This window comes from Serinus canaria, chromosome 6 (genome assembly GCF_022539315.1).
Source record: "Serinus canaria isolate serCan28SL12 chromosome 6, serCan2020, whole genome shotgun sequence".
NCBI lineage: Eukaryota > Metazoa > Chordata > Aves > Passeriformes > Fringillidae > Serinus > Serinus canaria.
The window spans coordinates 16,561,709-16,576,643 of NC_066320.1; the positions used below are offsets into that span (position 1 = coordinate 16,561,709).

The 14,935-nt window shown below is 44.6% G+C and overlaps 2 protein-coding genes across 2 annotated transcripts in view; both read left to right on the plus strand.

Moving 5' to 3' along the window:
- The first annotated feature begins 10 nt into the window (after positions 1 to 10).
- NDUFB8 (NADH:ubiquinone oxidoreductase subunit B8) lies at positions 11 to 3,792 on the plus strand. Its single transcript, XM_009087361.4, has 5 exons — positions 11 to 149; positions 319 to 445; positions 1,073 to 1,172; positions 2,727 to 2,882; positions 3,566 to 3,792. Exons 1-5 carry the CDS (start codon positions 47 to 49, stop codon positions 3,656 to 3,658), a joined length of 579 nt encoding a protein of 192 aa, XP_009085609.1. The 5' UTR covers positions 11 to 46; the 3' UTR covers positions 3,659 to 3,792.
- A 1,983-nt stretch (positions 3,793 to 5,775) lies between these two features.
- Positions 5,776 to 14,935, plus strand: part of SEC31B (SEC31 homolog B, COPII coat complex component) — a 35,463-nt gene continuing 26,303 nt past the window's right edge. The window contains exons 1-5 of the mRNA XM_030241046.2: positions 5,776 to 5,889; positions 10,179 to 10,266; positions 12,221 to 12,344; positions 13,145 to 13,340; positions 14,093 to 14,188. Coding sequence (XP_030096906.1) covers positions 10,188 to 10,266; positions 12,221 to 12,344; positions 13,145 to 13,340; positions 14,093 to 14,188 — 495 coding nt within the window. The 5' untranslated portion in view covers positions 5,776 to 5,889; positions 10,179 to 10,187. The remainder of the gene's footprint in view (positions 5,890 to 10,178; positions 10,267 to 12,220; positions 12,345 to 13,144; positions 13,341 to 14,092; positions 14,189 to 14,935) is intronic.

Sequence of the window (14,935 nt, forward strand, 5' to 3'; positions counted from 1 at the left end):
CCTGCCCCGCCTCTGTGCCTCCCTCGGCCGCGCCTGCGCGACGGGGATGATGGCGGCGGGCGCTCTCCGCGGTGTCCTCTGGCCCCGGGCGGCTGCCGGGCTCAGGGCGGCCCGGGCCACCTTGGCGGCCCCTTCGGGGGCGCGGGCGGGTGAGCGGGGAGGCGGAGGCTGGAGCGCGGGGCCGGCGGCATTGTCGGGGTGTCTGGGGCGACGGGCCGATGGTTCCGAGGTCGGGGCGGGAGGGCGGCGCGACCTCCCCGGCCCGGCTGCGGCTGCCGGCCGGGCCCGCGCCCACTCTGCCGTGTTCCTCTCCTGCAGCCTCGGAGATGTCCAAGGACATGATGCCTGGGCCGTATCCGCGGACTCCGGAGGAGCGGGCGGCCGCTGCGAAGAAGTACAACATGCGGGTGGAGGACTATCAGCCCTACCCCGACGATGGCTTGGGGTGAGCTGTATGCTGCCGTCGTTCCGCAGCCGGGTGCGGGCCGGGGCCAGTAGCTCCAGGCTTTGTGGGGACGTGCCCGTAGCTCCTGGTGAATGCCTGCCTTTGATGTACCGTGAGCTTCAAAGCTTAGAGCTTTGCAGACACTTCAGTGTTTTAAAATAGGAACGAATGAAATGAGTTAGAGGCTTGTGTGAATAAAACGCGAGAGACTTTGTGAGAGAAACTTGAGAGGCTTCATATGCTGTTGTATTGCAAGGCTAAGTGGGATAAACTGAAAGCCATGTCTAGAATAAAGGTTTCGGGAGATGTTTAAATGTTGGGGAATACTACTACATGTGCCAGGATAACTAGGTTTCCACATTTTGGTTAAGCTTGGATTTTCTTTCATCTAGTAGAGCCCAATAAGGCCAGTTTGGGGAATACCATTTGTTATGGCGACTGGTGTCAAGATAATTATTGTTGTGCTAGTTCTTTTAATGCATTTCAAAAATCTATATGCATAAAACCTATAAAAACAAAATAGTACTTAATTCTATTTCCTTAGGCCTGTCTTATACCACCTCTTAAAAATTATATCTAAATTAGTACAGATTTCTTTATGTTTGGTCTTTTGTTTGTTTCTCATAGGTACGGTGACTATCCCATGCTCCCTAACAAGTCTCAATATGAGAGGGACCCGTGGTACCAGTGGGACCAGCCAGACATGAGACACAACTGGGGAGAGCCGGTAGGAGCACCAGTTCCACTTCTCAAGTTGCTTACCAATGCCCCTGTTACTAAATTCTAACATGCACCTCTTGTTAGTGCTTTCTGGTGAATCCTTTGTGTAATTTCATCACCAGTGACAGTGTGTGTTGCCTGTGCAAGCAGGGACAGTCAGTTCAAGGCAAAGTTAGGCTTTGGCCATCTGGGTAAATACTGTAAAAGTACTGAGGACAGTTAACTTACTGCATATGAGAAGGGAGACTTAACAAACTAAACTTTCCCTGCAGGAGTAATGTTATTTGCCTGATAGGACTCAGTATGAGAGCCTGGTTCAGAATTGTTTAGCAAAGAAGCCACTATTTGAATAAAGTCCTTTTAGTGCAATGGAAGTAGCTACTGTTGCTTTATTACTCCAGGGCTTTTTTGAGGTAGACTACAAATAAGGATGTTCTCTCTAAAGGAAGTTTGCAACATGTCCTTAAGATAAATGTGAATAGGTTATCTATGTTAACTTTGAACTTAACTTGAAAATCTAAGCTCCTCAAATTCCTTTCAGGAGTAGCTCTAGGGCATGGTCTTTTTGTGAATGACTGCAATCTGACTGCAGTTACTGAGCTTGGTAATTGACTTACGATCTCTTTACTAAAAGCAAGAGTTCATCTAAGTATGTGTGCCTAATATATCATAGTAGCACCATGTCAGAGCATTTCAACACGTGTACCACAGCAAAGTGCATGTTGTAATGACTATAAAAGCACATGAAAAAAACCCATGTTGATTCTGTGTTGTTGTAGTGCTTGCTGCAGGAAGGCTTGTGTGCAAGCCCTTGCACATGGTGTTGGCAATCAGGAGCAAAGAGGGCTATACTGATATTTTCCAGGTGTCAGCAGATGCCTCTGTTTAGGCAGCTTTGATTTTTGCTCATTCTGGCTCTGGGTTTGATAGGAAATGGCTCTGGGGGAACTAGAGCTGGGAATTTGAAAGCAGTACTTGAGCTGCAAATTAATAAGTTTTCTGCATTTATTAATGTGAAAGGAGACTATAGGCAGAACATGCTTGAGACTTTCCTATTTATAGTTCAGGGTGTTAGCTTGCTACCAGCCTTGCTCTTTTCCTGGAGTAACAGCAGCAGGTCCTCTCCCTGTTTTGAGGAACCAGCTTCCAAGTGTCAGGTAATTGCTTCTTTGTTTGAAATAGCACTACTTCTATTTGGGTATATGACTGTGCTTCCATTAATGAGGGTTCCAATTCATACCATGTCTTTCCAGTGGTCCTGGGAAACAAAGCTGACGTCGAATGATTATGCATAGAAATAAAAACTGCTGCTATCCTATATAGTATGTTGTGTGGTATAAGCATAGGATGAAATGTAGAGTCTTTTGAGTATTGCTGTAAGCAACAATTTGTCATGACTGTAGGTGGACCATATACCTCCTCTGTGTCTTTATCTCTACATTTGAGGTGGAAATGAAACAGCTTCTTGCAGTTTTGTGAATGCTGTAATGTGCTGCTTCCCTTGAGAGAAGCAGCTTGACCATTGTTGGTAAATGTGCAATTGTTTTCCTTTCTTCTTTAGATGCACTGGAATTTTGACATGTACATTCGGAACCGGGTTGATACATCCCCCACTGTCGTTCCCTGGCACACCATGAGCAAACACTTCCTTCTCTTTTTGAGCATAATGCTGATCATGTTTGGTCTTGGAGAGATCTACCCATCCTACAGGCCTGTGGTGAGTGAAACCTAAGGGTAAAGGGAGAAAAAGTTGCTGTATTTCTTGTCATTGCTAATGCCCATAAGAGTGGTTTTGCTGAATGAGTGATGGGTGTGAATGCAAAGCTGCTGCTGGTAGTGGATGGGCCAAGGGATGGACTGTGGCCTCATCTAGCCTGAGTTGTTCTCTTGACTGGCTCAGCTCACAGATGCTGCTTCATAGTGTGCAGTTCCTGCACACTATGCTTCTTACAGTATCCCATCTTTGGTCTAGGTATTCTCCTTCCCCGTGTGTGCATCTACTCAAGTGAGATGCTGTAACTCTTCTCTTGCCCTATGTTTTTAATTATATCTCATGAGCTGTATCATTTGGGTAATGTACTCTTGAAAAATGTATCTGAATACGCAAGCAGCTTTTGCAATATATTATCCTCATGCTGTGAGATAAAACGTTGATTAAGATTAAAAGCAAGACTGCCTTGAGGTTTCTGTTAAAATATTTATGCAAGGAATCCCATATTTCTGAATTTACTTCCCTCATACTCTAATATTCTAGCTGAAACACTAAAGAAATAGAAATTTAGGTCATAAATTACAAGCCTTCATTTGGGTGGGGGTGGGATGGGATGAGTCATTTTCCTCTTACCCCTTAATTTGCTTGGTGAATGTGGTGAATTTGCCTCTGTTTGTCTCTCCTTGCAGGGACCGAAGCAATATCCCTTCAATGACCTGTATCTGGAGAGAGGAGGAGACCCCAATAAAAAGCCACCAGCAGTGATACACTATGAAATTTGAAAGTTGCTCAAGTGCTACATTTCCGTCAGTTTTCCCTGGGGAAGAAATCTTGTCTGGTGTTCACTGGCATATGTTAACACTTGCTCTTCAATGCTCAGCTGCTAATTGCAGTGAAATATATCAATGACACTTACTGTGCTAGTTGTCTTTTGTTGGTTTGAGAAGGCTGAGTTATAGCTAATGAAATGGAGTGACCTTTGCCATTTTTCTAAATGGGATAGCATCTATGGGGCAGAATTTTGAGTGCAGAGCTAGGGCTGGTGGTCATTCATGTATCTTGTGCACAAACATTCCTCACCTGTGTCTGTTTTTGTAGGCAATACTGCCTGTAACCAAGGCATTTAATGCAGGTGCTGCTGGGAGTTGAACTGGAGTGTCACTATATACTGTAAAATGACAGGCAGAAACAGATTGGAAAGTGCCAGTCCTTGGGAGTCTTGTACTGTGTCTGCCCTTGCTGGGAGTTGACTTTGATCTCCTCCAGGTCTAGATGCCCTCTCAAGTGAAGCTTGCATAACCAGTAGGAAGCACTTGGGAGGCACAGAGCCTTGCAATGTGTAGCTTGAAACTGACAGCAGAGCTGTGTGGACAGCAGCAGTATGAAAAGGCTAATGAGCAAGTTCAGCTCTGGCCAGATCTGCTTTGATACCGGTGCACAGGTGCCCATAATTGTTCCTTTATGGCCTGAGTTCATCCACATGGCCTGGAGTTACATCTGACCCATGACATCTGCCTGTTTTGCTGCAAACCACTGGTCTTGGACCTCCTATAGCTTCAGCAACAGTTTGCTTGGGAAAGTTATACATACAATTAAGCTCCTAAATTTGTCCAGCTCCACTCCAACATAAGGGCTTTTTCATCTTGTTGCTGGAGGAGACAGTACCTTTAGTACTAATTTACAGTGAATCTTCTCTCGACTCTGCTGTGCTATGCCTTAACCTTATTGTTTTGTTGCAGGAGTGGGTGATCACAGAAGGCTGAAGGCTTGGGCCATTCTAGGTGCTTCCTATAAACTGCATGCTGTGCTCTGCTCTCAGCACCCTGTCACAACTTGTAGTCTTAGGCTTTAAGAGAAGCAGGTATATAAAGCAGTGATTCATGGTTTTTCCCTCTGTACAGATTTTAAACCCCAAATTCTAAAGAGACTGTTAGCTTGGTTTTTGTGTAGGGGTTTTTATAAGGATATATGTTAAAGGAAATTATGGGATTGAATGCTAGGAGATTGTTCAGCACCTCCAAAGGAGTTATAAATATTTAGGTGCAAATAAAACTATCAACATTCCTCATAGCTTTTGTTAGCTGTCACCTTCTCATTACAGAAATGCTTGCTTTTAAATTATAGTCAATGATGTTTTATCTCAGAAGGGTTTTTAAGTGTTTTTTATGAGCTATGGGGACCTTTAAACTGAATTCTGTTTTGCAGAGCAAAACACTCCTTAGGGATACTTGAGTCAAGAATTGCAATTCCACAGCACTTACATGACACTACTGTATAAAATGTTATGAGAATTGTAAGAGTCTTCATGTAAAATGAAGGTGATCAGAGCAGTAATAGGAGCTTTGGTGTGTGTGATAATGTAGCAGTTGCATTGAGGCAGGGCTAGGCCCATCCAGCTCATTGTGCAGCGTTCCAGGTGCTGTTTGCTGCTGCCTGCTTTGGGGACTTCCAATCCCAGTTTATTCTAAACAGTAGCTTAATTATGGTTTTCATCCACAGGGATGGCATAATGGGTTGGGCAGATATGGCTCAGAAATCCTAAAAAACTGAGTTTGTAATATAGGCAATTCTTTTCTAAAAGCAGGAGAGATGTAAGAGAAGAAGGCCTGGGTCCTTCTGCATATTGTTTCCCAGCAATTAAAATACTTTTAGAAACATATATTCCTTTCCTTTCTGCACACCCTCAGGATGCATTGCCTGTATAGCTAAGGCAAATTTCTGAGGGCTGTATGGCAGCCGCAGCAGAGCCCGGCTCCAGCAGTGGTGTCCTTGGCCTCCGGCGTGCACCATCCGGTACCGATGGACGGAGCCGATTCAGGTATCCTACAGTGGGCGAAGGAGCCCGGGCGCGCCGGACCGGGCAGCGGCCGCTGCTGCGGGGCAGTGGGCCGGGTTCCGGGGCCGGCCCTGCGCAGGCGCGGCGGGGCGGGGCGGGCGCTCTGGGCTCCCCGCGGCCACCGTCGGAGCGCCGGGCTGCGGGAGCGAGCGGCGCGGGAGGTACGGCAGCCAGCCGGTAAGGGCCGCCCGCCCCCGACCCGGCCCGGCTCGGCCAGGCCAGGCCAGGCCCCGCCCCGCGACCCTCGGACATCGAGCCGGGGCTCACCCTGCCCTGCCGCGCCCCTGGCTCCCCAGCCCAGAGCTGCTGTGCTGCCCTGCCCTCTGTCGAGACTCCGCTCCCAGGTGGCCCCGTCCTTGCCCCGGGAGCCTCGGCTCCTCTCTCCCGTCTCTCCTCCGCCGGCCGGCTGGCGGCGGGCGAGGAGCGGCCAGGGATATCAGCTGTGTGACCTGGGCCGCGGAGAGGCCTCTGGCGTAGCCCGGAGCCTGTGTCTGACACCCGGTGTCCGAGGTCAATGCTTTCCTCCTAGCCCCTTGCACCCAGCACCATCCCACGGGGTAATGCTGTTGTGCAGACAAGCACACTTGAGACGTGAGTGCGCTGCCATCTGAGCAGCGCTGTGCAATGGGCAACAGCTTCTGAAACTGCGCAGAGCACAAGAAGTTTCTTTATATACCACTGGAGCTGTCATGGAGGAATGTGCTGAGCCCTGCCCTGCAACAACCCCACCTTGCACACACCAGTGATTAGCCGAGATTAGCTGAGCGTGTCTCTGCCTTCTGTAATCGGGGTTTATAATAAGCACATAGGAGAACAGCCTGGCTGTGTGGAGTTGGGGAGCTGCGGAAGGAGCATGTCATGTCAGAACAGTGCTAAGGGAAGGGGCAGTACCGAGATTTGAAATCAATGCTGGGATTTGGGAACATTAGGGACAGTTTGTGTCTTAACCATTGTGTCATGGCTGGGGGATGTTTTTCAGCTCTTAGGATGTCTACTTGTCACCCGGATGACCTTGGACAAATCTTGTTCTGCCCAAGTTTCACTTTTTAGCTAAATGTGGGGAGATCAGCCTATCAGGTCCTTTGTGCGCAGTGCTGGAAGTCCAGTTATCAGTAGGAGCAGAGAAGAATGGTTAGGTGTCCAGTGGCAGGAGGAGGATTGGGAAATTCAGTGGGAGGAGATTTCTGATTGACAGTATTTGGGTGGTGCAAGAGAGAGAAGGCCTCGCTAGAGTGATATCAGGGGTAATTATTATGACAGCGCTGAGAGTCAATTAGTTCATACAACAACAACCATGGTCTTATTATAGTGTACTGTAAAGCCATAAGTGTTTCAGGTTAGCAAAGGTGAGAAATTTTTGTCTCTGACAGCATTGATTGCATGGTCTAATGTAATTTGGGATTTTTCACTGTTCAGCTGCATGCTCTCTATTTCTCGTGTGCTCTAACCTGTCAGGTTTTGCTTTATTACCCTCTAAGGTCTCTGCAGGCAGCCATGTCTGAGGAAAGCTGTAGGGAATTGCTGCTTCTGTCCACTCCCTTTGGGGCTGAGATTCATTAATATATTAGATCTGCAGTCGAATGGATGTGTGTAGAAGAAGGGTGAGGAATTGTCATGATTAATTAATTAGAAGTCCTGAGAAAAGCATGAGCTTTCTTGGAAGTCTTAGATGCTATTTTGAGAGGTGACAGCAGGTGGCAACCTCTCCCTAAAAATTCTGCTCTGGAAGAGTTCAGTACTTGAAAATTTTTCTCAGACAGCCTGAAGAGTTTGCTAAAGGGTTTTTTCCTTCTTTAAGGATTATGAGTCTTCTCCTGGATACAGATATGCATAGTGTGTAGAAGGACCACTTCTCTAAAAGTAAGACTCAAATCAGGCTTTTTTTCCCCCTTTCAAACTCAGATCCTCAGCTGCAGTGGAGCTGAATGGCTCAGACATTCCTAAGAGACAGTGATCTTATAGCTTCTTATGCATCCTCTGTGGGCCTTCTCAATGAACCTTCTCCGTTGGAACCATTGCTGGTTTGCCTTTAGGGCCAGGGACACAGTGAACCTCTTCAGTACCTATGATCCAGCACTTTCGCAGTTGTTCTGTTGACATTGAGCCAGTCTAAATGGAGTGTTGTTTGCTTTCCTCCGTTTGGGTGGGTTACCATGACCAAGACACTTTACCTTCACATTCTGTCCTGACTTGAGTTTTTGAAAAGAGAACACTAATGATGCAGTAATTGACTTTATTATGTAAAACGCTCTATTGACAAGAAAAGCCAAATAATTGATCAATACTGTTCTGCACAAATTTTGCAGCTGATCTTTATCTGCATATTAAATGTAAATTATTTCAGCCATGCAGTCGGTCCAGCACAGAGGTAAGGAGGGGGAACTTGTACCATTTACCCAACCAACTTTGTGATAGTCGTATTCTTTGCTGATTCCTTACCAGTTAATTTCCTGTAGGGAAGAGGTCTCTTGGCCATTGTCTATTAATGTTCATAGGGAAGTTGCCCTCTCAACTCAGCAGTGAGGTCTGAGTGTACAGCCAGCTCCTACAACTGATAGATTGTAGCTGGAGGAAGAAGAGGCAAGAAAGAGACTTGTAAGGAGCATACCAGCTATCCTGTCCCCAGTGCTGGTGGAGTCAGCTAGAGCCTTGTGCAATAGACTGTTGCTAGAAGATTCACCCAAGTTCTGCAGGTATTTTCACTTGCCTCTGCCAGTGAAGGGAGAAGTCCTGGACAGGGTTTCTGCAGTAGTTTGGGAGGCATGAGTAGGTACTGGAACATCTTGAGAGATGCACCACAGAGGGAGTATAGTAGGCCCCTAACGAGTACCCCACAAAGTGTGTACCAGAAGATTGGAAAGTAAGCTTTAGAGATTTGTTATGGTAATTAGGAGATGACCTTTCCACCTCTATTCATCAGGGCCATGAAGAAATAGTTGCACTTTTTTTAATTGTACAAGATTTCTGTTCAAATTCTGTTGGGCCTTAACTAAGTGTTTAATAAGCTTAATGTGTGAATAGCAGTTGGAAGTGTGAGCTTTGAGAGATACTGCTGCAGACTAATGCTAAAAAGCATTAAATAGATTCTAGTCAGCATATCCTAAAGTGTATGGCAGAGAGGGAGGATATCCTTAACTTTCTGACTCATGAGGCAGAAGAAACCCTAAAAAGAGGTGTAGAATTCTTAGCTGGTAGGTCCAAGCCCAAGAAGTAATGCTGACCAAACTTCCCCCTAGTGTGGGCCCTGGGAGGCCACAGTTTCTTATAAGCCCTGCATCTGAACAGAGAGGGCCATGTGATGCAGGTTGTGGTTTACACAAACAGTGTCAAGTAACCAGGAGAGGTTTATCACAGCAAACTGACAAGATGCAGAGGGTTTGCTGTGCTGCCTGCTGACAGTTTTACTTTATTCAGCATGATATCATCTAAGCATACAGTTCTCTTTAACTAGACTTAAAAGTCTGCAGTGCAGCCAAGCTTGAAAAGTTTAGGCACTGCTCATGAGAGTGACCCCACTAGCCTGTGAATGTCCACACATCATTTATGATGCTTAGAAGGCCTGTTTGTGGTCAGGAATGGAGCACAGGGTGCTTTCTTCTTAGTAAGAATTGGATTCTACTCAGAACAATAATTATTTCCATTGTATTCAATTGTCTTTATATTCAGTTTTGCAGTCTTCCACCTGCCTGCTGTTGATGTTTGATTTTCGATTAACCTGCTGCATTGTTGCCCAACTAATCTCTCTCCAGACACGTGGGGAAATTTGGTTCCCATTTTACAGGTGTCCCTCAATCTATCCTGAGTAAATAAAGAGTTGCTGTCAGTGCTGAGATTGAAACCACAAGTAGTTTACTTGTGGATTACTTCTTACCTTCTGCCATTTGCTGGCTCAAAGAGAAAGTTAAATGATTTTTTTTTTTCATTTTGCTTTTTGGAGGAGCAAGAACAAAGTACATTAACTGAATTGGCACATGATAGCATTGCACTTTGTTTTCTGTTGCCACGTCACTTTTCTGCTTGGAATTTAGCCTGTCCTGAGATTCCTTCTGCTTCCTTTTTGTTTATGTATATACTGACATTAGCTTGTTTGGAGAGAGCAACTAGTTCTAGATCAAAATACATTTCTTTAAATTAATTTCTGTAGCTGATTTAAACCAGCCTGCAGTGAAGACTTGAGTATGTTAATTTAGATACCCTGCTTTTTTTCTGAAACTCTCCTGTAGTTGGGACATATAAAAAAGAGAGCTGTATATGAGAGAAAATCTGGGGTCAGACAGTGGGATTTGGGGGGGGGGGGGTTTAATGAATTCTTGTATATCCTGATTAATTCCAGTATTTGCTGCTGCAGGAAGTTGCAGTTAACTTCACTCTTTGGAGAGCATTGTGTTCTCATCATGTTTCTGATGTGAATATTTTCACATCAACTGTGTCTCTGTGTTCTAAACTCTGTGTGAAATTTCTTTCAGAGCTAGAAAATGAAGCTGAAAGAAATTGAGCGAACAGCTGTGCAGGCATGGAGTCCAGCAAACAACCACCCTATTTACCTAGCAACAGGTAAAGTTCTTCACAATTTGTGACTATTAGAGTATGAATCACAGAAAAATTTTATGTAGAGTTGTATGGGTTTTAGCTTTCGACAGTTTCCACCTTGATAGTCCCTGGAAAACTTAAAAGCAATATACTAAAAACATTACAGCTTTTATGTTTAAAGTGACTGGTAGAGAATTACTTCTGTGCCCAACTTTGACATTTTTAACATGAGTGATTTTTCAAAGGTTGAATACATGATTTTTTCGATTTCTAATTAAGACTCCAACACTGCTTGATGTTCTGCATTACACACATCCTGTGCCTGTGGGGGGGGGAATTAATTCAAGTAATGTTCGTTTAAGGTCACTTGTACTTGTCTGTCTTCAGTCATAATCATGTAGCTTGACAAGCAAATACCATAAATCTCTTCTCTGTAAAGTTGCCTGTTTTGGTTAACATTCCATTTTCAGTACTTTTGCAAAACCTTAAATTTTATTAATTAATCAATCAATCACTATTCTTACAGTAATTTTATTTCCTGAAGCAGAAAGTGAGCCTGTTCACTGAGTTGTCAGAGTTTGTCTGTGTGGAGCTGACAGCTCTGGTGGTTTTGTTCTGTTTGCATTGTAAGGCTTTGGTAGCTGGGATGGCTTCTGTAAGAAGCTGCCAGGAGCTCCTGCCCTGTCTGCTGACGCTGGTGCCAGCTGCCTTCCAGACAGACCTACTGCTGTCCCAGGGCGAGTCTGGCAGTGGGAGTGCCTCTGGGGTAACATAGTTAACAACAGGGAGAAAAAATGCCATGTGCAACTGAAGCACAAGAGAGGAGTGAGAATATGTGAGAGAAACAATGCTGCAGTCACCAAGGTCCATGCAGAAGGATGGGCTGGAGGTGTTTCAGGTGCCAGAGCAGAGATTCCCCTGCAGTCCCTGGTGAAGACCTTAGTGAGGCAGGTTCTCACCTCCACAGCCCATGGAGGTCCATGGTGGAACAGATACCCATCTACAGTCCGCTGTGGCCCTGTGGAAAGACCACACTGGAGCAGGCTCTTGGTAGGGCCTGTGGCCCCATGCAGAGAGGAGCCCATGCTGGAACAGATTTGCTGGCAGGACTTGTGACCCTATGGGGGACTGAGATTTGAGCAATCAGTTCTGAAAGACATGGAGGGGACACACACTGGGTCAGTTTGTGAAGAGCTGCAGCGTCTGGGAAGGATTTGCATTGGTGAAGTTTGCAGAGAACAAGGCCAGGGTTTTGATTGAGCCAAAGGTCTTGGCTTCAGTTTGCTTTAGATCAGAAGCTGTGTAGTTTCATAAATTGTACTGCTTTTTAATAGTCCTTTGGGCACTTTCCATGCTGTAAGCATCCCTGTGGTAACTGGGGGACGGTTTGCCTGGCAGTGCCCCAGCAGGCAACGTTAAATCAACTTGGAGCTTTTATTCCATAAGAATAAGGAGAAAGAAGGAAGCTACCAATTTGTGACTGTCTGTGGGTTGTTGAGGCATGTTTATTTGGTTACAGTTGAAGAACTTAGTCTGTAGAGTAGGTTTACAAGGTCTGATTAAGACGTGTCATGATTGAGGAGCAGTATCCACAAGTACTTAGGATCATAATTGTAGCTGGATTTCATTATGTCAGTGCCTTTGTAATTTAGAGAAGAACTTAATATCAAAAGCCATAGTTGCTTGGAGGAGGGTGCATCAGTTGCACCTATCCCAAGAAAGAAAGTTATCATTACTGTTACTGTGTAACAGTAGCCTTGGTGATCGGAATTTCCTGAAGAACTTTTATTTTCTTTCAAAGTCTTTGTCATAATTGTTGATTCTTTTTTCTGAGGTGTTCAGACATGTCCTCTTTTTGAACTGTTACAACATCGAGGTTGTGTTGACTATGAAGAATAGGTTTTCAGTGCCTTACTCTTTTTGTATCTTGTGCTTTTGATAAAAATGCCCACTTGTGTTGCTCTTGTACTTCTGCTAGGAACATCTGCCCAACAACTGGATGCATCCTTCAGTACAAATGCCACCTTGGAAATATTTGAGGTTGATTTCAGGGATCTCTCCCTGGATATGAAGCAGAAAGGAGCACTTCCTGCCTCAAACAGGTACTGGAAGCTTATACTGATGTATCAAAAAGGGTTTTCTGGTGCAAGAAAGGAAAGGAGGAGATAATGTTTACAGCATATGAAGCGATCTTTTGAATCAATTGACCTCTCTTCAAAAATGGAACATTTTTGTTGATACAGATCATACTGGGTATAAAAGTAGGGCAGGTGGACTATTAGAGAAATCTGAAATTACTTGTATGGTAGTCAGTCAGAGACATTTTGTATAGTGAATTTGCTGGGGCTAACAATTTGCCCTGAAGAGACTATAGTTTCACCCTGAGAGAGTGAAACCTACTTTCCAGCTCTTTAAAACAAGATGATTTCTTAGGCTTAGGCTTATCATTGTAGGTGTTGTCTGCCCCCAGTGTAAAACACAGACTGGATTTCTAACTAGCAGATTTTAAAGGGTGTAAACATATTTTTCAGATAACAGCTCTGGAAATGAAGGCACATAGATCTCTTAATTAATTTTCGGTAAAGTCTAGGCTAGAGGATTTCGCCCACCAAATCCCATGTGAGGTCCTGAAAGTTTTAAACAAGCAACAAAACAGTCATAAAAATAGACACAAGCTCTGCCTTCTTAGATTGCCTTGAAAAGACATTGGAAGGAAGCTTATTTCCTTTTTGGCATGCAAGAGCCACAGTCCTCTTAAAAGGGAGATGATTGTTTAAAGTGTGGACTGCTGGATATATTTGATAGGTTGAAACAGGGATAAGAGTTTTGGTAATGAAGGGGGTGTCTTGATTTCCACCAAACATCATGGCCTATGCCAGCTTTATTTTCTTCTTCTTTTTAGGTTCCATAAGCTGATCTGGGGGAGCTTTGGAAATGGGTCTGCAGAGTCCTCTGGAGTGCTCCTTGGTGGCGGGGATAACGGAGTGCTGACCATGTACAGTGTGCACCGCGTCCTGGCTTCCAAGGGCGACCCCGTCATTGCGCAGACAGAGAAGCACTCGGGTCCTGTTCGAGCCCTTGACCTCAACCCTTTCCAGGTGTGTAACGTTAAGCTACCAAAGGAAAGTTAATCTCCATGTTAGAAAATACGTTCCTTTGTGCATAGATTCATAAAGTGAATGGACAAGTTTTAACTTAAGAGGCACAGCAGTTGACACACAAGGCTGGTTTGAGACTCAGATTTGGGTTCTTTTCACAGAATTCTCCTGTGACCTTGTTCAAATCACTTACCTCTCTATAAAAACATGTCTTGTAATATTGTTACATGTCAAACCATTGTCCTTTCAAAATTAAAACTTTTATTTTTTTATTTGTTCAGTTGGTGTTTAATTCAGTGGGGCTCTGATCACGTTTGAAAGAACTGCAACATAAATGAGGAGTGAACAGAACATGTTTCTTGTGGTAGCACAAAGACAAACGGAAAATTGTCTGCAGTCGGTTGCGAGAAACTTGCATCTTCTCAGAAGAAATGTCCTAGATGCCAGGCAAAGGCTCAGCTGGCCAGAGACGGTGGCTTCAAGGCCTATGGCAGAATTTCATCATGATTAACAGCAGCCATCTGCACAAAACAGACAAATTTTAAATGTATCTGTACTATGCCACAGTGGATGGCACGGAGGCCAGAGATGTGCTTGGTTAATAATCCAGTTAGTATCTTTATGCATGCCAGTGGCTGTGAAATACAGCTCTCATCTCACTGTAGAAGATTTTGGGGTTTTTGGTTCCATTTATTTTTAAGAAATCTGTGAGCAGGAATCTCAACTGAGCATTTCCTTTTTTTTTCCTACAGAATAATCTCTTGGCTTCTGGAGCCAATGATTCTGAAATTTTCATCTGGGACTTGAATAATTTCAGTGTGCCTATGACTCCAGGGACTAAATCACAGGTAAATGAGTTTTCCTCTGGGCAATACTCGTGCAGTTTTGTATCTCAGTAGGGAAGACAAAAAGATGTGTGTGGAGACATCCTAGCCTAGGCAGTCAGTCTGTGAAAGGGGAATGACTTTGAAGTCTGTCAGGAGAGAGATTAATCGGAAGAGACTGATTGGTTTCATTCTTGGGGATGGAAGAAGTGTTGTAAAGGGAGGGGAGGTAGACTGGCAAGCTCTGGAAGGATGCACTTTGCATGGATGGGTAAGCTCTTTGTGGATTTGAATCAAGTAACTGACCAGTTTATCTTGTGATCCAGCTGGGGCATGTGTGATGGATTAAGAAGGTTTATTGGACCTTCTCTGAGGAATGAATTTATTTCAGGCTTCAGCTGAGGCTTTTCATATCTCATGAAAGTCATATCCCTAGCAGAGCCAGTGAGCCATTAAATGCATCTTGGCTATTGCTCCCAGATAATATTTCCTGAGTTTGAAGAGGAAGAAGTTTCTGATCTTCTGATGCTTATTATATTATTCAGGGCAATCAACTCCTGAAAGTAGAAAAATCATAGTAAACTTCAGTAAAAGCAGGCCGGGTTTTTCCTCCAGTAAGTTTCCTGTTTATTTCCTTGCCTATCTCCTGCATTGCAGTAGATACAGTAACAGCAATTAGTCATGAATACTTCATTGTTTTCCGTCTCACTGCACTCCTGACATGTTGCACAAGGTCATCTTTCCATTTAAGTTCATCTAAGAAGCTGGGGT

Bases quoted from the DNA above. Each gene is read 5' to 3' on its own strand.
- NDUFB8 (XM_009087361.4), top strand. From the start codon at position 47: ATGATGGCGGCGGGCGCTCTCCGCGGTGTCCTCTGGCCCCGGGCGGCT. The intron at 446-1,072 runs GTGAGCTGTATG...TGTTTCTCATAG, and splicing joins TACCCCGACGATGGCTTGGG to GTACGGTGACTATCCCATGC. The intron at 2,883-3,565 runs GTGAGTGAAACC...CTCTCCTTGCAG, and splicing joins ACCCATCCTACAGGCCTGTG to GGACCGAAGCAATATCCCTT.